Source organism: Pteronotus mesoamericanus, unplaced genomic scaffold (assembly GCF_021234165.1).
Source record: "Pteronotus mesoamericanus isolate MK-2021 breed Mesoamerican mustached bat unplaced genomic scaffold, CSHL_Meso_final scaffold_174, whole genome shotgun sequence".
In the NCBI taxonomy this organism is placed as follows: domain Eukaryota; kingdom Metazoa; phylum Chordata; class Mammalia; order Chiroptera; family Mormoopidae; genus Pteronotus; species Pteronotus mesoamericanus.
Genome location: NW_026555309.1, coordinates 36,588,034 through 36,612,816, shown reverse-complemented (window position 1 = coordinate 36,612,816; position 24,783 = coordinate 36,588,034). Strand labels below are relative to the sequence as shown.

The 24,783-nt window shown below is 49.9% G+C and overlaps 1 protein-coding gene across 7 annotated transcripts in view; it reads left to right on the top strand.

The window, feature by feature from the left end:
- The first annotated feature begins 755 nt into the window (after nt 1-755).
- MTSS1 (MTSS I-BAR domain containing 1) overlaps nt 756-24,783 on the top strand; it is a 139,650-nt gene continuing 115,622 nt past the window's right edge. For all 7 annotated transcript variants that reach the window (XM_054590469.1, XM_054590463.1, XM_054590465.1 and 4 more), the window contains exons 1-2: nt 756-1,333; nt 23,506-23,567. In XM_054590469.1, coding sequence (XP_054446444.1) covers nt 1,262-1,333; nt 23,506-23,567 — 134 coding nt within the window. In that variant the 5' untranslated portion in view covers nt 756-1,261. The remainder of the gene's footprint in view (nt 1,334-23,505; nt 23,568-24,783) is intronic.

The following is a 24,783-nucleotide window of genomic DNA, read 5'->3' as shown; positions in this document are numbered from 1 at the left end:
CTTTCTAGGTTAAACCTCCCGACAGGGCTCTCTGCAGTTATACCAGCACCAATGACCTCAGTGGACCTGAAAAACAACCGTCCGAGCCAAGGGCAGTCAGCAATAATGCTCTAAAGCATTTTATTTCGCAGTGGCAAACCAATCCACTTTTCCAGCCTCCTGCAACTTTATTGAACTCCGCATCCCGAAGGAGGACACGCCCCGAACTCTCCTTAAATGACATATTTGGCTCTTTGCAGTCGTGACTTGGCATTGCAGTCCTGATATCACAGACCAGGCCTATTGTGAGAAGGTTGCGGCTGCAGCGGCGGCAGCAGGAGCAGCAGCAGAAGAAGCAGTTTTCTCTCCCTACTAAGCGTTCATTACACGTTGGGCACTGCGCTAAGCTGGCCAATGTGATCCCCGGGAAGCGTCGGGTGCACCCTCCGTTCGGGGCGCTCGCAGCCATTGTGGTGTGGATGTTCGCCTAGCCGCGTGCTGACACGCCCTCTCCGCGCTGCGACCGGCGGGCTGGGAAGAGGAAGGTGCCTGGTGCGTGCTTGGAGGAGGAAGCTCCAGCCAGGTTGGGATCCCCGCTGCACCGCCCGCCGGCTCCTCTCTGCGGCCCGCGCCCCACACGCCTCCAGGGCACGCGCTCCCAGCCCCGCCCGCATGCGCGCGCTCTCCCCGCGCCCCCGCGGCGGACGCACGGCCACGAGCGCGCGTGCGCCTCTTGGAACGTCCCCGGGAGCCGAGCCAGACAGAGCGCCTGGGCCGGGAGCGCAGGAGTGAAAAGGAGGCGTCGGCAGCGGCTGCGAGCAACAGATCCGTCCGGGCGCTGAGAGCTAACCCGCTCCGCTGTTGGGCGATTTATTTTTGGTTTCCGAAAATTTTATTAATTTAGAAAACCTTGCATTTTTAAATGGCGCTGGCCCCGGGTCAGCGGGCGTTTTTCTCTGTTTCAAGATGGGCTTTGCCGTTTCCGTCTTGGGCACCAGTAGTGGTCTGATTGTCAGCCTTCTCCGGGCATTTTTAAGGCCAGGAGCCGAGCGCTGCATGTAGGAGAATCACCCTACGGAGCGTTTTGGCTTTTAAAATTATTGTTATTATTTTGGACAGAGAACAGTCGATCTCAGGCACTTAGTCCTCTCTGCAGGAGAGGCTGCGAGTCTGAGGTGGGTCGCTCGGAGGGTGAAATTCCTCCCGGGGTGAGCGAGCTACGGTCCCGCGCACAGTCCAGGCGGCCCAGAGTGTGTGTCCTGTCCCTGCCGGCGCCGGGAAAATGGAGGCTGTGATTGAGAAGGAATGCAGCGCGCTCGGAGGCCTCTTCCAGACCATCATCAGCGACATGAAGGTAGGTCTCCGGCCGCCGCGCGCTGACCTGGCCGCCGTGCTTCGCCTCCGCCCCGGGCCAGCCGCCCGGTCCTTGTCTGCGCTGTGGCCGGTAGCCACCTGCGGGAGCGCTGCGGCCCGGGTGTCACCTGCTCACCCTTTGCGCCGTTTCGTGCTCTGCTGGGTCACTGGGCGGGCGGCTTCTATGGAGGTGTTTATTGCCCCCTGCCCTCTCCCCGCTCATTGTCCCAGGGGGCGACCCACCCCCCCGCCTCGTTTTCCCGGAGGGCTCAGGGCCTCGGCTCCAAGTTTTCCATTGTCTGTTGCTGGACAGAGTGTGTTGCGACCCGCGTAGGCTGGATGCCTGGGCGGACACCTGATTCCCTGGGGTACTACGGGGAGGGGGCGCCTGGCGCGGTGGTGGGGGCTCTGCCCAGCCTCGGAAAGGAGCTCTTGGCCTAAGAGCCTAGTAGGGAAGCTTCCATTTCCCTCTTTGGCTTTCAGATCCACCTGGGGGGATCTGAGCAAATTAGGTATTAATTAGGCTGTTCCAAAGCTTGTGAGAGTGTGCGTGCCTTCCCTCGGCCCTCCCCCGGGGCGCGGAGCAGAAGTTCCCAGAGCAGCCTTGGAGGGGCCCCTCATTTCCCTAGCTGAGACTCCCAGCCTGAAGGCAAGATCGGGGTCCGACAAACAACTGTGTCTTTCCCCCTACGTACCCAGCACACACAGACTCCCGGTTTTTTCTTGAAAGGATTGTGAAAATTGTGTGTTTGTGCGCGCGTGTGTGCGCGCGCGCGCACGCACACGCGTGTGTTGGGGGCGGAGAACAACACCCTGGCTTTTTCCTGTGAAGGGTGGGACTGAGGATAACCTGATCCTTGGATGTGAATATACTGGTGCAGACAGACAGACCAGGGCTCCGTGTTACTCATCCAAAGGAAATATATTCAGCTTTGCGAGCTGGCTGGAGGTGGAATTTGGGGGCGGTGGGAGGATTTTTTTTTTCCATGTATATTTAGGGAGCTTCTCTTTGGCTCTAGCCCAGCCTCAGTTTGCCTCAACAGATCCGGGGAGGTGGTGTTTAATTAAAAGCTCAGCTTCCAAAAGGAGTGGGCAGGTTTGGAAGCTGTGCAGCGAGTGGGTGTGGACAGCCCCTCTTCAGCCGCTGCTTGGGTGCAGGGAGGAGCTTTTGTCTGATGAAGTGTAAGGTTTGGAGAGGATTTGGCCTTGGAGATAGACTTTGGGAAGGAATGTTCAGCTGTCACAGGCTGCTTCCCCCTTTTAGAACCAACTGCCACCTTGCCCAGGGTGAACTTTTCCAAAGGTGCCTCTGTCCTGGTCTTGTCTATTTTGAAATCCTTCTACAGAGCCTGTGCCTTTTGTTAGAAATTGACATTCGTGTAGCATTATCTTCAAAGATGCCCCTCTTGTCCAGGAATGCCTCTAATCCAGCCACTTGGAATTAGATTATTCCCTGTTCAAAGGCAGCCCCTTGCATTCCTCTGCCCCCAATCCACCACTGAAGCGCTCTTTCAAGACAAAGATTGGTTGCCTCCTTGGACTCTTAAGAGAGTATTTCTGGTTAGTTTAAATTCTACACGCCTTATAATCAGACAAGATTTGGTTTGAGGCACATTATTCTTATCACTGGGGGAAGAATTTGAGGTGGGTTGGTAAAGTTGAACCCAGTGACCTAGTAGATCTGCCCGCTGCAGTCCCAGAGTGTTTGCATCCGGAGTTCTTTCTCTTTGTTCCTTAATCCAGAATCTCGGCTTGGTTCTTCCCATTTACCGGTTTGAGCCCAAAGCCCTTCTGAAGGTAACCCAGCAGAGGGCGGGCCCTTCTGCTTTCCACCTGCCGGCCCATGGCTGCCCTGCGGCATTGTGGCCCTGGGGGATCTGTGGGGCTGAGTTGGCAAGCTTTTTCCCTCCGCAAGATTCCAGTTCAAGATAAAGGCTTATTTAGTGCCTCTTCCGTGCTAGATCTATAGTTTGTGGTTCCTGAGTTCTTTCCCTTTCAATGTAGTAGCATTTGTTCAGCATTCTGTGGGAAGACACTTATTTTAAAGGTTTTTGTTTGTTTTGTTTTGGCAGTCAAAGATTTTTAAAGGGAAGCAGAGTGGAAGACTTAAATATATGCCTCGGGTCTGCGGAATTTCCGACTTCTGGGGAGTAGAGAGATAAGGAAAAGGGGGGGGGGTCTGATTTCCAGGATTGTTTATTCATCAGACAGTTGCTGAATATTTTCAGAGTTTTCTTCTTAAAAGAATTCTTCATGGGTTAGATAGTGACATTTTAAAAGGGACTTTTAAAATTTGGGCATATAGGATAAGCAATGTCTAGTATGCATATGCATGAAGTTGCCAGCAATTAAAGTCAGTTTTTAATATCTGCAATCAGCTGATTTTCTAATGACCTGCTTATCTGCTTTTTTCTCTTCTTTGAACTCCCATGATGGGTTTGTAAAGCCTTTGGTCCTCTTTCCGTTTGCTTTGAAGGACAAGTGTAAATGTTGGAAACCCATTTGGAATGCCACCTTGTGGAAATTTTTAGGTTATTTTCTAGGAAGTGTTGTTGGACACGGGTGAGTAAAGGTAAGGAAAATGGCTTTTCTAGTAGCATTTGATTCTCCAAAATGAACAGTAGCACAGGAAAGGGTCCCTTTCCTCTTTGGAGGACAACACACACACACACACACACACACACGCACACGCACACGAAACGGAGTAACGTCAAGGCCTGCTGGCATCCATCTTCCGAAGCCAAAGAACCTCAAGACATCGAAAAGCTAGATAGGATTCTTTCTGCTTCCTTGGAACGATCCTTCATCTGGTTAAGTCCTCTGCTGTCAGGATGTGCATTTCATCCTTTTCGGGGGAGAGAGGGGTGTAGAGGCAGCCCTCACTTTTCTCCCAGCGGGATGCAGCTGTTAAATAACTTATTGATTCCTTGACGAGAGGAAACCTTGTGTTTTTCCCCTTCCTTCCACCCCACTGTGGTGGTGGTCAGTAATGAATGGTGGTGTGCAAAATCGCTTACCGGCTGCCTTTCCGCCCATCCACATAAATCAAGTCATCTGGCGTGAGTTGATCCCAAAGGAGAAAGGGGAGGCCAGAGATTCATGTGGCTGGAGGCGAGGGCCCATCGCCTGCTTGCCTCGGGGAGCAGCAGGCTGGAAGCGAGTGTGTGTGGGAAGTCAGCTGACTGACCTCTGATGTTTAGGTGCTGCTGGCTGCACTAAGGGGGCCCTGGGGTCTTTTTGAAGTTTCCGTCCAAGTCCTGGGAAGAGACAGGCTAACGGTTGCCAACAGCTGATGATACTTTTTTTGAATTGCGATAGAATTGACAAAGAACTTTATATCACTTTCAGGTGCACACCGTACTGATTGGATGTTTGTATTTGTTGAATTGAGTATTTTTTCAAAATGTAAATACTTGAATCAGCAGAGAAATCGGTGATGATTGGGGGAGCTCTCAGGCCCCGGAGACACCTGCCAAACTTGGGGGCAGCTCACCCTTTGGCTGCCTTTCTTCTTTTAATAATTAACTTTGTTTAAAAAAAACACTTGGATGCTAAAATCAAATATTTTTCTTAGCCTTGTTGCTCAAGAATCAGCATGTTGAGAGCAGAATTGGGCCTGATGTGGGAGAACTTAGTACTAGGTCGGAGAGTGTGTTTGGGGTTATATAATGTGACTGGGAGTGAAAAAAAACACCCAACCACACCTTGAATTCCCCACCCCAGGTCTCACTTAGCGGTGTCCTGTTACCAGCACCTGCGCTGAGCAGAATAGGGGCCTTGTTCAGTTCCCCTCCGCTGCCTCCACCTCTGTTTGCCGCCAGTATCCTCTCGCCTAAGTTCTGCCTAAAATTAGAACTGCTAAAGGGGCTTCTTGAATTCCATGGAAATCTTTTTGTGGTTCAAAGGCACGTCATGATATTTTCCCTCACTTATCATTAGATCAAGAATGTGGGTAGTGGGTCCAACGCTGGATAATGATTTCAGGGTTGTTTTTTCCTCCCAGCTTCTTTGGGTTCCTATCAGAAGAAACGTTTACTTTCTCAGTGTTCATCGAGGGCCTGCTGTGCGGAAGCCTTTTGCTGGGCCCCCGGGAGCCAATGATCCACAGGGCCTGCCCTGGGAGAGGTGCTTGACCTGTGGGCCGTTAGGAGCGGACATTAGATCCAGTGTGGTGGCCGCAAAAGGCTTGGAGTCCAGTCGGGGGAAGGGCATTGGTTGGAAGTCCCTGCAGGACTTCCGAGGACTCTTCACCAAAAATATTTTCTTTAGGAAGATATTGAGAACCCAGCCAAGGCCTCGGCCAGTGGCCTGGTGCTCTGAGAGGTGGGCCGCTCTGTAAATGGTGACCCACAAACGCAGGACAAGCAAAGCCCTTGTAAAGCACACATGGGCCCTATGTTGGCTTTCCCTTAGCTAATGTCTGTGCTTGTCCAGGGTTTTACAGCTTCCTCAGTTTGAAGAAAAGATGTCATAAAATCCACAGCAAGGAACTGCCCGGAATGGGTGCCTGTTCAGAGATTTAGGGCCTATTCTATGTAGATCGATCTTTTTGGCTTTTAAGACACAAATCTTGTTGTCCAGGTTTGGAAGGAAATCGTTTTTTTGATCTTGGCTTGAGTGTTTCTGTGGAAAAAATCCCTCGTACATCATATTTAACCAAATAGTTTAGAATTGAGTTGCTCTGTGTTCTGAAATTCCTCAGTCAGTAATGCCCCAAATGCAGAAAGGTCAGTCCTAGGTCATCGTTTGTATGGAAGGTAAGCTGAATTTGAATTTTGCCTGAACTGAGCTGTCACTCAGTTCTTAAGTGAGGATCATGTACCCCAAATTCTGTAGTATTTATTAAGCATCAGTAGAGCTGCAAGTAGCAAGTTCCATGCTATGATTTCAGCAAGTAAAGATACAGAATTCCCAGTTAACATTTGAATTTCAGATCAATATTGAACAGTTTTTAGTATAAGTATGTCCCACGCATATTATGTCTTCTCAGCTGCTGACCTCTTGGCCTCTGAACTCCCGTTTTGCATCTTGGGGATAGGGAAAAGGAAAAAGCTAAAATGATATCTGTCAACTTGGCTAGCTCCTTTGAGGTTATTAAAATGCATGGAGGGTGAAAAGGTTGAAACTATTGATCTATTATCTGTGATGTTCATCTAGGCTTTTTCCATCTTCCCAGAGATGGGTGAGAGCTGGCAAGGTTGCTTCTGTAGCAAGACCTTTAGATGTTAAACACTGGGTGTGAAAAAATGAGATCATTTCAAGTTCACCATTATTTCTCGGAACTGCCTTCAGGATACTTTCCCCTAAAACCCATGCCTCTACAAAAACAAAGAAATACCCCTCCCCAAACCAAACAAGAGTCAATGGACCGATTTAGCTGCCTAAGACATCAGACAAATAGTATTTGGGGCCCCTTCCCTGATGCCTTAATCAGTTTAACTGAGATTCACAGATTGCACTGCTGATAAGGTCTTATTAAGTAGCAAACCAGAAGACAAATGGAATAAATTAATTGGCTGAGCACTGAGGAAGCCCATTGTATTTGATTGCCGATGTTCTCCCTCGAATGAGCTGGAGACTGCAGAAGGCTTCATCTGAGTATGTGCCCCCCGCCCCCCACACGCACAAAACGCCAAAGAACAAAACCCAAACCCACCCAGTGTAGATTCCAGAGCAGCCTGCCCCTCATCAGTGTCTCCCGCCCCTCAGCCTGTGTTATCTCTGCTGCTTCCCAATTTAAGGTGCTCTGGCGTGTGCATGATAAGGGGGTGCTCAGTATTCTCTGCATGTAGTGAACGGGGGCAGCAAGGAACTGTGCCGGGCACCGTGCTCAGTGCTTGGTGTTTATGGATTCATGTCATCCTCACGTCAGCCCCACTTTACAGATGAGAAAACTGAGGCTTGGAGAGAGAGTCAGTAACTTGTCTAAGGCCATGGTGAGGTAGAGTGGTGTTTGGACCTCGGCCTATTTGATTCTAAGCTGGAACTCTTTAGAACATGCCTAGGGTAGAGAGAGGGCTGTGGATGTATCTCTAGAAGACAGCATTTCACTTGCCTGCTTCCTAAAAGAGGCTCAAGAAAGAAGCGAGGTCTTATCTCTGTGCCTCTAGCCCAGACCCACCCTGGAGGTGTGAGCTGGAGCTGAGACGCTGTCTGGATGCTTGGGGGGCAGGCGGCTCCCAGATGGCTGTCGCTTCTGTGGAAATCATTCAGTTTATTGTGGCTCCCCTCCTCCTTCTACTTACCAGTCTTGTCTAACAGATAACCTGGCATTCTCCATTCCTCTTCTTTCCCTGGGTGTGTAGAGGGGAAAGAATTCTTTGGGCCAGGTTCTGGCGGTCGCCCTTGGCTCCCGTCCTTGTCCCCAAAGCACCTCCATGATGGGTCAGAGGGCCACATTTATACATCAGTCCCTGAGGCAGGGCCGCTGTGCAAGCCTGACAGCCCCTCCTAATTATAGGAATGGAATAAGTTCACCCGAAGTTCAAATGGCTCCTCAAAGATAACTCCTTACCTTGAACTCATTTTGTGTCCAGCCCTGGAACTCCCTTGTAAAGAAGCTTTCTGTATTTAATTATGTGCCCGGTAGCCCTCCAGATTGGGTTGAGTTGGTAGAGCCATTATGGGTCTGTGTTTGAAGAACTTGATGGGATTGCCAAAAAAAAAAAAAAAAAAAAATTCCTTCCTCTCTGGACTCTTGGCACATACGGCCTTGGTCATAGTTTCTAAGTGGTTTTTCTTTTCCTGTCTAGTTTAAGTGGGTGAAAAAAAAATCAATTGAGTGCCTTTTGAGCTGTGTGTCTTTTTATTTGCTTTCTTTCCCTTAAAGAATTTGGCCAGCAGTACAGTATTAGCTTGTGCAGCATCAGCAGCCTCCTGGAGGCGGATGGCAGGTTTTGCCCGGGACTCCCTTTCCTGCCCCCGCCCACGTGTCAGGTGTGTCCGGGGCGGGAGGAGTGGGTCTGGCTAGAGACGCTGGCTCTGGGCAGGTGCGCCCCGTTTGGTAGAATGGGCGTGGTTGCCGGGACAGGTGCATTGGGTTCCCCGAAGCTGTACAATACTGATGCCTGGACCCTGCTCCTCAGAGGTTCTGGTTCCGTGCCTCCGTGGTGCCTTCCTGGGCATTGTGATTTTTAAAAGCACCCCCAGGCAATTCTCCTGTCAGGCTGAGTGAAAGTGTTTTTAGATGGTTGTACAACAATGCGAATACGCTTACTAGTATTGAACTGTACACTTTATGGTGGGGATGGTAGGTTTTATGTTAGGGTGTGTGTTACGTGCCCCTGAGTCAGCACTGATTCCTGGTGACCCCAGGAATGGGGGTGTCCTGTCCTCCCAGCTTGCTTGGCTCCTGTGGACGCACCCCTGTGGCTTCTTTTCTGGAGTCACTCCATTTCATACTTGGTCCTCCTCTTCCTGCTCCCTTTGATTTTTCCCAGCATTATTGTCCTTTCCACAGAGCCCTGCCTTCTCAAGGTATGTCGGAAGTAGGACAGCATCAGCATTGTCATTTTTGCCTCTAGTGATATTTCAGGCTTCGTTTGCTCTAGGACCCACTTTTTCGTCTTTCTGGCGGTAGGGTGTGTGTATTGTATTACAAATTAAAATAAGAATAAATTTATTGTGAAATGACATTAAAGTAAATGAGTTGACATAAAAATCACAGAAAAAGCACCTTTAGAATACCTGGGCTGTTTTTAATTGGTATGTGAATAGTCCCGTCCAGTACGATGTTTTGCAGTAATGGCAGTCATCAAATACAGTAGCCAGTCATCACGTGGAACTCTTGAGCACTTGCAGTGTGGCTGGTGTGACTGATTTTTCAATTTTAATTTGTTTAAATTTAAGTAGCCCTATATGGTTCGTGGCCACTGTATTGGGCAGTGCGGATCTATAATATACCATCTAAGTAAAAATAGGTGTTTGCTTTCTCCTTCCTCCCGGCCACGTCATTGCCTCTAAACCCCTCCTGGAGAAATTGTAGAGCTGCTGCTGGCCTTGGAGTCAAAGCGATAACAGGTTTTAAGTCCTGTGGGCAAGTCGCTGAGTCTCTCTGAGCCTCATTTTCCTGTTCAGTCAAATGGGTCTGGCACAGTTACCCACCTCGGGGGGGTTGTCACAGGGGCTCTGAAATGGGATAGTGCTTCCGAAGGGGCTCAGCTGTTAGCTGCTGCTCCTCTTCCGTCTAGTAAGACGAGGATTGAAGAATTCTGACTTCCTCAAATCAGTGTAGTAACTGTCTCCACCACTTCTTCGAGCAAACACTACCCCACCCACCCCTCACACTGCTTGTACCGAGAACTTGCAACGAAGCTACAGGAAATGGAGAACTTGAGCTTTTTTTCTTGCTAAGTAAATTACTCCTGAGTTCATTATAACCTCATCTGGCTCAGCGAGGCCTCCTATTTGCATTTCTGTATTTGCAAACCCACCTCCAGAATAGAAGGGGAAGGGAGGACTGGATGCCTGCCTGAAGTCCCTGGGGCAGTTAATTTAAGGCTTAAAAAATACATATTTTTAAAGAGATGTTTACACCGGGGTAAGGAGAGAGAGAGCCGTTGCTTGGGAGGGCCAGCATTTTCTGTCTTCATTTTTTGACTCTCTCTTCTTTTCCTGGAGTGACCCCAGGAAAGTGGCCTCGTTTGTCTCCCCCCGCCCTGTTGTGGCACCTTCCTACCGGAACTTCTGTCTCTTCCCCAGAGTGGGCCTTATTTGGGTTCTTCCCGGCTGCCTACCTGGTGAATGTGGCCCAGCCGCCTCAGCCTGGCCTTCAGGGACCCTGTGGCTTGGCCCTGGCTTCTTAGATCACACCTGCGCTCTGCCTCCTTGCTGTGTGCCCAGTGCTCCCCAACCCGAATTCCCTGGCTTTTTAGATCACACCTGCGCTCTGCCTCCTTGCTGTGTGCCCCATTTGGAAGACCCTCTTGGCCATTGTTGCCTAATGAAATCTTTCTCCTCCTTCAAGGCCTCACCAGAAAGTTGTATCATCTCTGGTCCCTCTTCTTTTCACCAAGACAGATAAGATACCCTTAAGGACTTTTCATATTCTGTGGTGATTTTACGTTTAGCGGTTGCCCGTGACCTTTGACATCTGGCTCTGACACTTCTGTGACTCTCTACAAGTTACTCCATCTCCCTGAGCCTTGAGTATCTTATCTGTAGAATGAGTGCGATAATACCTCTGCTCTGAAAGTTGTTGAGGCGAAAATGAGAAAGTCTAGGTAAAAGGCTTAGCATGAAATAATTGCTACATACAACACTCTGTGTGTCTGCCTCAGGTACCCTCGTAGTTTCTAGCAGGGTACCCTGCTGATAGCAGCACTCAGGTGTCTCAGAAAATGCAAGAAGCTTATGTCTCCAGTAGAGACAAGACTGAAATGATTTTTAAACCTGTCAGTAACTTGAGGGAACACATTACATGTATTCAGCTAATTGATGACGTGCCTGCCACACACCAGGCACCGCTGGGTGGTGGGGATGCACCTGTGGACAAGGCACGCACAGCCCTGACCCGGAAGCTGCATAGTCTAGAAAAGGAACGACAAGGAATTAGCAATCAGTGTGGTCAGCACCATGACAGGTGTCAGCCTAACATTTGCTGGGAGAGTTGGGGAGGCCGTTGGTACAGGTAACACCCAAGCTGAGAGCTGAGTTTTATTTTCCTTATTTCACAAGCATTTTAATGGCACAACTAGGCATATTCTAGGGCTTTACTCATAAAAACCCTTCATCCCACAGCCCAGGGAGTTAGTTATTTACTGCTTCATTACCATTTCACAGAGGAGGAAACTGCGGTGCAGAGAGGCTAAGCCATTTGCTCACTTTATAAAACCAGTAAGAGGGGTAGCTGGGATTTGAACCCAGGCAGTCCAGCTCCAGAATCTGTGCTCTTATCCACCAGACTGTTGGACGGTCTCTCATGGCATATGCAATATTTTAGGATTTCGTTTTCAGATCCTGTAATGGATGTGTTTCATTGATCTCTTTGATAACTATTCTGTCTATACCATTAGGACTCTGGATGAACCAGATACAGCTTAAAAAATCTAGGCTCTTCTCTGATTAGCTACAAGAAGCTCAGGGGGCCTCCCTCTATTTGAAGAGGACTTTGATCCAGCCAATGACATGAAATTGTTGGGCAGTCGACTCACCTGACCAGTGCCTCTAACTTGTCCGCAGAGGGGAGTGGGTGGGGTGTGAGACCTAAGGGCCTAACATGGTGTCCAAGGTGACAGCCACATGCCACATGTTTGTTTTGCAGGAGAAACCCCCTCCCTCAGCATCATCCCAGTAACCGGCTGTGCACCCACATGACTGAGTGCTAAACAGGAAGGGGGATATTTGCAGCAGGAGGCTGACCTGCTTCGAGATTATTCCCAGGGAGAAAGACCTCAGTTGCCCAAGGAGGCCTGACTTGCTTGAGCCTGGATCCTGCAGCTGCAGCAGGCGTTAAGGAAGTCTTTGAGTTTGGTTTAATGGTCGCTCTTTGTTTTGAAGTGATTGTTTACCGAACCTTCAAAGCCAGCTCTCCAGCAGGATGTGATCCGGGCCTGAATAATTGGATGAGGCACCCCAATAGGAAGCAAGTAGCAGGGAGCAGAGCCAGGAGTAGCTCCTCGATGGCCAGGCGTTTGGCATCCGAGCACTGGGAGGCGGGGCCGCTCCTGGAGGGCCTGAGGTCATCTTGCAGCCAGAAGTAGACCTGGAGCAGGGGTCCCCTGGAACCTGGCCCCTTTGATGTCGGGCTGGCCTTAATTAGGGACACCCTAATTAAGTCACTGAGGAGGAAGCTTTTTCCTTAAAATAAATTAGCAAATGTTTTGAGAGCATTTCATGAGGGATTACTTCTCAAAGATTATGCAAGTAATAGAAAGTTAATGGAAGACAAACTAAGAAACCTCAGCTCAGTAAAAAATCAAAGTCACCCTTAGCTACTTGATCACAAAGTGGGTTATGTGCACACATTTTAGATGAAGGTTCACGCGGCCTATGCTGTGCCAGAAATTTCTTTGTTCGCTTAGTTTTTCACTATACTGCCTTTCCATATATGTAATTAAAAGCTATGTCAGTTTTAATGGCTGTGTGGTGTTGCATTGTTTGGTATGCCTGTAGTTAATTCATTTAGTCGACATGTGTTTGAGGACCCACTGTGTGCCAGGTTCTCAGTTACATGCAGGGGATACAGCAGTAAATAAAATAGATGCAAATCCTTGCCCCTCTGGAACTTACATTCAAGAGGAGTGGGGACAGACAGACTGAGTAAGTCACTTTTCTTGCAGATTAGAAGGACTGCATGCATTGGGGGAAGAGAAAGCAGGGACTGTGTTGTTGCTTTTAAATAGGGTGGTTAGGGAAGGCCTCACAGAGCTTATGAAGCATGTAGATATCAAAGGAAGAATGTTCCAGGCTAGGAAGACCATGTGCCAAGGTCCTGGAGTGGGAGCCAGTTTTGTGCTAATTCGTGTTTAGGCCGTGGCCAGATTTTGATGAATTATAAGCAATGCTGCCATGAACATATCCTTGTAGTTACACGTTGCTAGAGTTTCAGGATGGGGCAGTGTGATCAACTTGTCACATCAGCTCCGGGGAGCAATGGCCTTACAGCACTGGGCACAGTTGATGCGCCCTGCCGCCTCCCAGGGCTTCCTGAACACCCCCAAGTCCCACGCCGGGCAGCTGCGAGTGACACCAAAAAGGGCACTAACTGTGTGTTCCTTCCATATTCATTGCCATCTGCTGACTTCTGTAGTCAGGTCTCACCTGAAGGATTTATCCGGGGTCAAACATATGTGCTTTTCATGGCCTTTTGGAACCCACTGCCAGCGCCTTTGAGAAAAAGTGCGTTGCAGCTCACAGCCCCATGTGTGAGTGCTCATCGCCAGGGATGGCGTCTCTCGGAGCACTAGGACTGATAAGCGGCCGAGGCCACAGCTTCCAAGGCCCCCGAGGGACGTGGTGTTTCATCGAGTGCGAGGACGCTCTCAGTTCTTGCTGCCTGTGGCCTTAGAGAGCGGAGCATGAATGTGCCCTGGCGAGTAAAATGCCGATTCCCGGGCCCACCTGTGGAGATGTGTGTTGAACAGAGCTGGGGTGGGTTCAGATATCTATACTCTAGTTTTAGCATGCATTCCCTGTGAGTGTCTGGTAGGTGTGCTGGGATTTTACCATGAAGAGGTAGAAGAAGGGGTGGCTCTTGGGCCACCCTGAGCCACCAAGAGCCTCCTGCAGCTCCTGAAGTGAGGAGGGGGGATCTCCCTGCTCTCAGATCGCACCTGCGTGGAGTGTGTTTTAGGTGAACAAACTGACTCCTGTGCCTAAATGTTGCCTGACCTCTGAACCTGCTTTTCTTTGTTAATCTTGTTTCTTTTGCAGGAATCCTTCCTTCCCCCCTTCTTTGCTTCCTTCTTCTTGGCCAGGAAAATTCTCTTTTATCCATTAAGACCTAGGGGAGGCGTCCCCCCCACTCCTAGAAGCTTGCACCAACCCCACCTCCCAGTACCTCATTGAAGGCTTTGGGATTCGCGGCCGACATGTCCGTGTTTGCTGGTCTGTGGATGGCCTACACCCTGCTTGATGCTTGTGCATAGTAGGTGCTCATTAAATGTCTCAGTCAGGGTGGCAGGCATTGTATGCCGACTCTTTAAAACAGCCATCGCCAGTATTTATGGAGTGCTTGTCACCCTTATAAGCACTCGGATGGTTTCACATACTCTCATTGTCATCCTTTGAGGTGCAGACTAACCATGGGCATCATCTACAGAAGGAGACAGGGCAGCACCGGCTGACGAAGTGCCTCAGCCATCCAGTGGGTAGAGCTGACGTGGGCAGGCTGACTCTAGAGCCACGTGCTAAGTCCTAGACCCCACTGGTCCTTTGGGACTGTGGAATGTGGCTGCCCTTGGGGTCCTGTCTCCAGGAGAAGGAGAAGGACGGTCAGTGGAAAGACGTCAGAAACAGAGCAGTGACTGCTGAAGCAGCAAACACCCTCATTGCCCATTTTCTTGACGGCTGCCTGGGAGTCATTTCCAGCATTGGGGGGGGGGGGGTGCGGAGGAGGCTCTGTGTGGCCGAAGGTGGCAGAGCACACAGGTATGCGCAGGGCAACACGGCCGTGCTCGTGCAGGATCCCCTCCAGGGTTTCGGGTGCTGGTGTATCTGCTCAGGGTGCTGGAGGGATTGCCTCCATGAAGAACTGATGCCTCCGAGGCAGAAGCAGCTGTGGAACTGGGTGGAGGCGAATCTTGAGTGCGGCACGCGAACGTGGACTAAGGGTAACAATACTTGACCTTTTTATAGGGTGTGCAGGTCACCAGTAATTGGCTTAGTGGACATTCATAAACAGGAGTAAGCAAATGCAGCAGAAGCTTTGGGCTCTAGAGTGGGACAGAGGTTAGAGGATGATAGATATTTTTCATTCCAGAGCGCGTGAACTGGACATAGATGTTACTGACTAGCATGTGGGTGAGAGAGCAGCCAGACCCTGTGCTGGGTGCTTAGATAGTGAGTCCCCAAGATTCCAGTTGTGGAGAAGCAGCAAGTTTTAGGTGAATCTGGGGAACAATTTTATTTTCAAAAGTTCTGGGCAGCCCTGGCTGGTGTGGCTCCGCGGGTTGGGCACGGTCCTGTGAACCAAAAAGTCACTGGTTCAATTCCCAGTCGGGGCACACGCCTGGGTTGCCGGCCAGATCCCCATTTGGAGAAGCAACCAAGCGATGTTTCTCTCCCTCTCTTCTTCTCTCTCTAAAAACAAATAAATAAAATCTTTTTTAAAAAAAGTACTGGACAATCTTAGGGAGCAGTTCATGAAGTAAGTGAGGTGTGAAGGCAAACCCTTCGCTGATCTTTGGGAAATTATTTAAGCTCTCTGTGCCTTAGTTGCCCAGGGAGAAAGGGGAGTGTTTAATGCCCTGCCCTGCCGCCTGCCCTTCCTGGGTGGTTTTGTACCCTCTCCAGTACGTGTGAGGTGAGATGGTGTGCTTAACGATGATCGCGAAACACGTGAACTCCTAGATGGCTCCAGATGGCTCTCTGAAATACTAGAGGAAATATCACGGCAGTAAAGATGGAGGCAGGGGTGAGGGTGGGGTGGGGTAAGATGAATTAGGAGAATGGAAAAGAACAGGGGTTTCATTTTCAAAGAAATGGAGATCGTGGCACACACACCAGTTTTGCAGAAGTTAAAAGACAGAACCAGAAACCTTGCTGCAGCCGGAATACCCCAGGGAAGCCCAGGCGACTTGGTCGCGTTCAGGCCGGCGCCTCCCCGGAGACTTTGCTGCAGGGATGGAAGTGTTTTATGTCTGCACTGTCCAGCACTGGAGCCGCTAGTTGTGCGCAGCTATTGAGCACAAGAGTGAGGAGCTGAATGTGTAGTTTTATTTAATTGTAACTAGTTTAAATTTATGTAAAAGTCCACCTGGCTAGGGGCCCTGTTATTGGAAGGCTTGGGGTAGATGAAGGGAATGTTCCTTGGGAGGAAACTTAAGAAGTAAATACTACTTCAAAGGTACGGTTGATATATTCGTTCATTGTTTGAAAATTTTATTTCACGTGGAGACCTACCCCTACGTGAGAAAACAGGCGTTCTGGGCCTGGAACCGCAGCACCGGGAGGAAGAACGAAGCTTGATGTCCTTGTCTTAATGAGGGTGTCACTGTTACAAATGGGGCAGTTTGCGAGGGGCGGATGGATGGAGGGAGCACCTTTTGTGGTTCAGTCTTCCTTTTTATAGGCGTATTTACTGCTGGTGAGCTTGGGCAAGTGGGTGAGGGTGGGCGTGCAAGGAAGCAACCATTGATTATCTCCAAGGCTGTCATCCACTTGATGGACAGGGATAATTAGTGGATTAGGCAAGCTCCAATCAGAGAATAAAAGCCCAGGAATGGCTTTTATGATGGATGGGCTTACACAGTGCCTTTTATCAGAGGATCTTGGGAATCCTGCGTCTTGCAGGATGGGGTGGGGAAGGGTGGTTTTGGGGACAAAGCTGAGACAGGCATTCAGGGGCCCTGTCCTTCACCGTGCACACCCACTTCTGGGAGCCGCAGGTCCCTGCCTGGCAGTAACAGACGCAGGGCGTCCTGAGGAGCTTCTGTTTAGGTCAGACGCTTCCTCCTGAAGCTTAGCTTTTTCATTTCCCCAGAGTCTGAGCTCACCAAAGGGTGTGCCCAGCGGAGAAAGGGGAGGGAGGCCGTGGGCCACGTTCTCCATGCTCTCCCAGGGGGTCTCCCGCAGACCCACGGAGGGACCTGGGTGCAGCAGCAGCCCACAGAGAAGCCCCAGACAGGCTGTCCCGTCTCCTGGCAGAAGCAGACTGGTTCCAGTGTCTACAGAAAACCCAAAAATGTGATAAAATTACCCATAATCACAGCACTAAGGATGGCACTTGTGAACATTTCCAGTGCATTCCTATGGGGCCTTTTTCTGCACGGAGGGCTTTTCTTTGTTTTGTGTTTTCTTCTTCACTTGGTCGACATTCCTGGGGTGACATTCCAGCTCCCTCAGGCCACTGCAGTTGTAATCGGGGGTTGTGTGTTTAGGGGGTCCCCTCCTGAACAGTCTACACTGTCTGGGCTCCTGCGGGACCCCAGGGGGAAGCTGGACCCAGCCTGCCCGCCGAGCAGCTGTCTGTGGCCCTGGGGCTGGACTAGGAGCTGGGGCTGTTCATCGTGCTGCTTGCATGTCCCAGAATCAGGGTAGCACTTGAGTCACCAAGTCGGGCAGATCTGGGGTCAAATTTCAGCCTAGGCCACTGCATGCAGCCTCTGTGGTCCTCAGTTTCCTCGGCTTGGAAATAATAGCAGTACTTGCCTCAGGGAGCGGCTGTGAGCCTGTAATAAGAGCGCACATCAGCCTGTGCTCCTCAGAGTGAGGCTGGGGCCGCGGCGTCGCTCCAGTTAAACAAGGCACATCCAGGCCCCGCCTCAGACCCGGGGAGTCGGAACCTGTGTTTTTACCAGAGCCCCAGGTTTGAGAAGTGCTGATGCAAGTACCTGGCACCCAGCCACCGCCTAGAAAATGGTGACGCTTGATGATGGTGGTGACAGTGATGCTTGTCACGGTGGAAAGAGGAGCTTCAGGGGTTACCTGTCCTGTCGGATACCCAAGCCTTGCGTTCCCGTCAGCCGTAGCCGTGGGTGAGCCAGCCTTTGTCTGGAACCCGTGGACAGCACAGAGGACGGGATTGGATTCTCTCTAGCTTATCCCCCGCTGAACCTAATTCTCCTCCTCCTGGGGGGCTTCTCCAGCCCTTGGACCCCTCCGAAATTGCCCCTCCTCCAGCTCCCGGCCCTCCGTGTTCCCTGTGGGGCTGCGCGGGTGTCTGATTCCCTCAGCTGTCCTCGGTCGTTCCGCTGTCACAGCGGGCTGGCCTGGGAGAGGCAGGTCCTGCATTATTTATGGGGCACGTTAACCAGCCATGCCGATGAGTTACACAGTTTATTCTTCTGCTCCGTGTGTGGGATGCCATCCGGGGTTTCTGTTTGATCCAGAACAAAACAAAGCAAAGCAAAGCAAACAAAACAGAACCCCAAGCCAGAAGGCCACTGGCTCAGTCCTGTGCCCTGCATAAGGCAAGGGGCCTGCTCGGCCTTCTGGCCATGGGCGAAGTGGAGGAAGAGGAGAAAGACCCAGGGGTGTGCTCAGAGCTCAACATTCAGGGTGGCGGTGGGGACTCCAACTCACAAGTTTGTTTAGGTGGCCACCAAACTCTTGAGGAGTTGGAAGTAAGACAGGCCCTTTTCCTCAGAAGTAAGAAAATGGCTTCATTTTCTTCCCCACTACCCAAGGGACCAGCTTGCTGTCAGCTGCGGGACCCTGTAGCCAGGTCCTCTTGTCACCTGGCTGGTTTGGGACTTTTGTCACTCAGCATGTGGACGAAGGCCCTACGGTCTTCCTCTGCGGCCCCATCTGTAGTACGCTCTGGACCTTGGCCTTGAAGGCTGCTTGCGGTCACCCTGCCCACCCCACGCATCCCCCGCTGCTCCCAGCATAAACGCTCCACTCCGGGGGTGGCCTTTGGATGGAACCCGCTTGGGTCCTCTCTGCCCCCCTGTCCCCAGTCCTCAAGCCCACAGTTCAGTGCGGGGAGACTCAGGCTCATAGATGGTGAACTGCGTGATGCAAGAGAAGCAGGTGCATCCGAGAATGCTCTGGAAGAGGTGACACTTGAGCTGCCTTGTGACAGCTGAGTAGAAGCTTTCAAGACTGTTGAATCTCCGTGGAGGTTAGAAGAGAGGACGGCCAACAGGGGTGGCGTGTGTGGTGTGGGGCGCATGGGGCCCCAGGTGGCTGCAGGGGCGTGAGATAGAGCCTATCTTCAGGGAAGCTCATCTCTCTCTCCTTGTGGGACATGGGGACCGTCACACCGCCTGATTCAGGGAGTCCTCTCCCTGCTTGTCAACAAACCTGCTTTCTCTTCCCGTTTCTATAACGGGGGCTTTTCCTTTCTCTCAGAACCCAGTGTGATCTGAGTTCTGTTTTCAACAGCTGCCGAGGGTTCGACACCCGCCTCCTTTCCTCTGCAGAGAAACTCAGTGGCCCCAGCGGGAGGGGAGAGTTTTCTCCCCTTTGCCTGTGACTTTGGCCTTGGCCGAACCCACGTGCTCGGTGGGAGTCTCATTTCCTTAGTTTGGGGTCTGTCTGAAAAATGGTGGAACCTTGGTGTGTTCTGTGGTGAACCCCATGGTGGGGTCTGTGTTGAGACTTTTTCACAGCTCTGGGCCTGCCTTCCTAGAGAGTTCCTCCAATGTGAACCCAGTCAGAAACGGCGGCCCAGGAGGCGACTTTCTGGGACTTCTTGGGGGGCGGGGGTGCAGGCTGGAGGATGAAGGACGGCATTGGAATGGCTTCCTGTGGGAGCCCCTCAGGGCCTGCAGAGCAGTGTCTTGACTGGCAAATTTCTTTTAAAATGTAGCTGTGATTTCCTTCACTGAGCCTGGCAGTCCAGAAGAACCCCTGGTTTTCTCTCTGTGACCTTTTCTCCAAGTTCCTTTTCCCTCCTTTCTCCCGCCCTCCAAGCTTTCGGATTTTTGTAGTAAAACTGATTTCAGGTGGGTAGAAACTTTGAGAGAAACTTTAAAAAAAAAAAAAAAATCTGGAGCAACCCAAATCATCTTGCCTTTACATTTTCATAAGATTTACACACTTAAAACCTTTTTTTTCCCCTTAAACAAGGAGGTTTTTGTCTTCTGTTCTTAGAAGTTCTTTTTTTTTTGTAAAAAAAAAAATCCATTAAATTATAGATTGCTTAAAAGAGGTAGGCCTGACACTTTGAAAGACTGTCAAATATCGTTAAGGCAGGAGAGAGCTGCTTTTGGCAGGCTTCTCCTGGCTGAGTGGGCGTTCGTGGGCGGAGAGCGTGTGCTGCGCCCCTTGACTGGAGAGGGGACCCTCCTTTGGCTGCTAATTTGGTAAAGACTGAAATGAGGCTCCAAGTGGGGGCAGGTAAGTCGCTTCTGAAGTGGTTTGAGCAGTCGTTTTCGGGCACATTCACCCCGGGTAGGAGTACTCTACCCATCATCTCCTCAGGAGTGGCAGCGACGTCGCCTGACACTGTGCACCCAGCTGCCTCCGTCTGTTGTGGCTGTCGCCGCGGTTAGCTTACGGTGGGACGCGCACAGCGCACCTGCGTACAGTTGGTTCTGTCCTTAGGACCAAGAATGAGGGATCCCAGCCTGGATGGACGGTCTGTCTTAGGGAGTTTTTAACTTCTCTCCCGACAGCCTGAGAAACGCTTGGATTAATCCTCTCAAATGTGTCCTGAACACCCACTGAGCACTTTTATGTCTGACCTCGTCTATTCCTCATACCAACCCTGCAAAGTAGGGACTGGCCCCTGTGCGGAGGTCGAGCAACTTGCCCGATGTCGCATTGTAAACAGGAGAGTTAAGATTCAATTGAGGAGACTGAACTCTGGAGAGAGTGTGTGAGTGTGTGTGTGTGTGTGTGTGTGTGTGTGTTTAAATCTTCACCTAAGGGTATATTTATTGATTTTAGAGAGAAAGGAAGTAGTGGGGGGTGAGAGAGAAACGTTGATCGGTTGCCTCTCAGCTGTGCCCCAACTGGGATCCAACTTGCACCCAAGGGATGTGCCCTGGCTGGGAATCGAACCCTCAAGATTTTAGTGTGTGGGGGATGACTTTCCAACCAACGGAGCCACCTGGCCAGGGCCTGATTTTGTGTTCTTTTTCCTTCGTATGTTCTTGCAGTGTTCTGTGATGTCAGTGTTCAATAATGGTGATGGAATGGTTTTTCATTAGTGTTTATCGTTGTAAGGAACAGGCCCTGAGAGGGAAAGTGACCTTACCGAGTCATTTACTGGTAGGACCCTGGCTAGAATTCAGGGCTCAGGGCTTCCTGCAAAGGCCTCTCAGTGACTGTGCCTGACCGTTTTCTTAAGAAACATGGAACCTCTCGGTGACCTTCTTTTGGGGGGTCCCTGGGTGGGAGCGGTCGGTGTTGGGAGAGGAGGAGGTAGCTCTCACGTCCTTTGTGTAGATGTGGGGTGATGGTGCTTTTGGCCAGAAACTGGTGGCCGCTGCATCTGAACATGGGCTTTTCTAAAAGCTTCTCACACTGTCTTGTGGATCAGAAGGAGGAGGAATGGCTAGATGGGGCTGTCATTGGTTGGATGAGCTCTTGTGCTCTTAAGGATGCTCACTGATGCCCGTCTGTCTAGACAGAGATCCCCCTGGCTAGCGGACTCTGATCTCAGCCTTTACCTCTTTCATTATTTGGGGGTAGATGTAGAAGGGCTGTTCATACCTGGACTTGGTTGGCAAATGGTAAATATATCAGATGTCAAAATTGGAGCTTCTCACAATGTCTTGATGGGCCTGGAATGGTGGTAGCCTGAGCTCTTGCAAGGTTTCATTCCACATGAGTTAAAGTTATGCTCTTGGGTTGAAGAACTGCCCCAAGGGCACAAAGATGGGATGGAGGCTATGTGGCTTAGCAGCAGGGTGACAAGATCTGCGCCTGGGCGTTGGTGTCAGTAGCTCAGGTGTGGCTGCCTACGGGCCTCCGCCAGGAACCAGTCAGACGGGATCCCTGACCTGGGGAGCTCAGCATCCCGTGGGAGCAGATTGCAGCTGGAGGAGTAAAGCTGAAGGCTGGCAGTGGCCAAGCACGTCTCAGATGCACGGGTGCGGAGCTGGTGGTTGTGATCTAGCAGCTTGTGTGCCAGAGAATTCAGGGTTTGGATGGGATGTAAGTTCATGGGGCTGTTGTTGCCAGAACCTACCGCTAATTTGATCTTAAATTTTGTTTATGTAACGACTTTTAGTGCTTTTATTAAAATGATACATGATCTTATAAAAAAAACAACAAAACAAACAAGCTATGCCAGAGAGGAAAGTACAAAGAAGAAAGTGGTACATTGGTCCAAATCTTAACTCCCAGAAATAATCTATTTTAATACTTGGTTGACAATTTCCTCGATATCTCTCTGCACATTTTCAGACAGACTTGAGAGCTAGAGATACATATATACAAAGGACTTTTGTAACAGAGTCCTTTGTATTGTATTATATTTTCAAAATAAAAATGTATTTAATTTTACTTTCATTTAACAGAAGGATTGAAACTGAAGTGAAGTAATACCAAAGATATTGCTAAACTTCCTAGAACTGTTTCTGCACTGAAAGAAATGAGTTTCTCAAGACATTCCTCTAAAGCAGTGGTTCTTAACCGGGAATGATTTTGCCCGCAAGGGAACAGCGGGCCATGTCTGAAGACACTTTTTGTGGTCACCGCCAGTGGCATTTGTGAATGTCATGGGCAGCTAGTGAATACAGGCCAAGGATGCTGCTAAACATCCTACGGATAGCCCCTTAAGAAAAGAATGATCTGGCCCAAAATGTAAGCAGGGGCAGGGGTGAGAAGCTGCTCTAAGGGTAAGAAAAGACGATTAACATTAGGAAGGTGAAATTAGTACGTTTGAGCTCAGCTGCAGTTTTAGACTTTTGATTGGGCTTCCGTAATGAAAGACGAGATGACTGACTTCATTATATAGTTTTTGCCTCTTGTTCATAACAGAAACCAAGAGGTGGCCCATGTTGTTTTTACCATGTCAAGGTTCGTAGCATTTTCATTCTGTCCTGCAACTCTTCACTCCCCAGGTGTTTAGTCGTAATTCTATATTTAAATGATTCGGCACCAAACATAACTTCCGTAACCATGGTTTCTGCTTCTCTGGGTTTGTTTTGCATTGCCACTTGGTTGGTTGGCTACTGGATCTTAACATGAATGTAATGTGTATGTGCAGGGAGGTGTCAGACCCCACCCTGGTTTGGCCCTGGCAAAATTGCAACTGCAGGTTTGGGTTCGTGTCTGAGCACCAAGCTTAGCAGAAGAGCAGAGAGACATGATGCAGTGTTCCCAGGTCTCGGTGGGGATGTGAAGCAGGGTCCTGGGTAGAAATGGAATTGAACTTGAGGGGACTGAAAGAAGGAAAGCTGTAGGTGAATGTGCTGGTTATCCTCCGTTCTTTGAAAAGCCTTGCACGTGGAAGCAGGATTGGTCTGACCTCTGAAGTTGCCCAAAAGGTTAGAACTAGGACCGCATGGATATGTATAGAACAGGACACCAGATACGGGCTGCTGTGGGAGGGAGCTGAGTTCACTGTTAGCTGAACTGTGCTGGGGAACCATCTGCTGCCATGTTGTAGGCAGGGGCTGGGTTCGAGCCGACAGCGGAGCAGCTATATTTGGGTAACTTCCCAACCTTGAGATTCTGAGAGTCTAATGATGCTTCCCAGCGGTCCCTTGTCCTGGGGTGGAGCCCCAGGCACTCTGGTTCCTTCGTCCCTGCTGTTTGGGATTAGAGGGAGAACAGCCAGGGCCATGATTGGGTGCTCAAGGCATTCTGCACATCTAAAATTTGGGCCCACCCTCTATTGACTCGAAAAGTGATGCATCAACATACATATTAGATTCTGTCCAACTTAATCCAGGTGGTGTCTGTAGTGTTTACTGGATTACAGGGACGGAGCCCATTGTACACCCATTCCTGAGCCAGTGCATTTATATGTAACCTGGGCAGCACACAGTAGACTGCAAAGGAAGAGAGCATGCAGATTGTTCCTGCATCATTGGCATTGGGTGTTGTGTTATTCTCTTAATCAGATATCTACCACAGTGTCACTTACTGATTGATGGCTTTGTTTTGTTGTAGGGGAGCTATCCAGTTTGGGAAGATTTCATAAACAAAGCAGGAAAACTACAGTCCCAGCTTCGGTAAGTAGCAGTATGTCATCCCTGGGGAAATGGTAACGTCTTTAGACAAAGGATGGAATAGGATGACCCCAAGATGCAGATGGGGGTTAATTTTGGGAGTGTCACAGATATAGAAGTGTGTAGTGAGTTCTAATTTGAGCATTGTCATTTACTAGCCATATGTCCTGGCCTCTGATTCCCCATGTATGGAATTGAACTCATCTGCTCTGTCTCCTTCCACAGGAATTTTGAGAGTGAAATGGGGTATTATATGTAAAGTAGTCTGGGCAGCATTTATACAGCACTCGCTGTGTACCAGGCATATGTTAACTTAATTAAATCTCCCAAACCCAAGAGCTAAGTACAGTCTCCTTCCCCATTTTACTGATGAGGAAACTGAGGCACAGATAAGCTAAATAACTTATCCAAAGGCACACAGCTGGTAAATAACAGGGATTTGAATTTAGGGAGTTTGGTTCCAGAGTCCATTCTTACAAAGAGTTTAAAACGTGGTGTTGACCGTTGTAGAATCTTATTTACATGAAATGTATAGAAAAAGCAAATTTGTGGAGGTGGATATAGATTGGTGGTGGGCGGAGGCGGACAGGAGACAGGCTGTCGGTGGGCCCGGGGGGTCTTTTTGGGGTGATGGAAATGTTCTGAAATTGGACAGTTGTGGTGGTTGCGTAACTCTAAATTTACTAAAGAACTGTTGAATTATGTACCTGAAAAGGGTGAATTTTTATGGTATACAAATTATGCCCCGATAAAGCTTCTTAAAAAAATACGACTTAGTGCTATCCGCCCCCAAGGGGCGATTATTATTGTCTTGTGCTTGTTCATGTGTCACTTGTTAAGAAATAGAAAATATACCTACATCTTCTTGTTAAAACGATATGCTCGAAAATCAGTGGGAAGAAGGGGTGCTTTTGCACTTTGTGGGTGTTCCACGAGGGATGGGACATTGACAAAAGCAATCAGTTTCATGTCCCTCGATCATGGGATATGGCGATGACCTATATTGGTGGGAGATACGAGGATGATTTTCCAGAGAGCAAAGCAGGTAAGTACTTGTTAGGATCCAAAGCTCTGCGGGTGCCAGAGAGGACAGAAGGATGGCATGATGCTCTTAGGCCTTCGCTTATGGACGCCGAGGGTTACGGATCAGAGTCATGGCCGTAGGACTGGATGTAGGATGGCTCCCCTGGAGATTAGGAGCGAAGAACTGGGGAGCGGT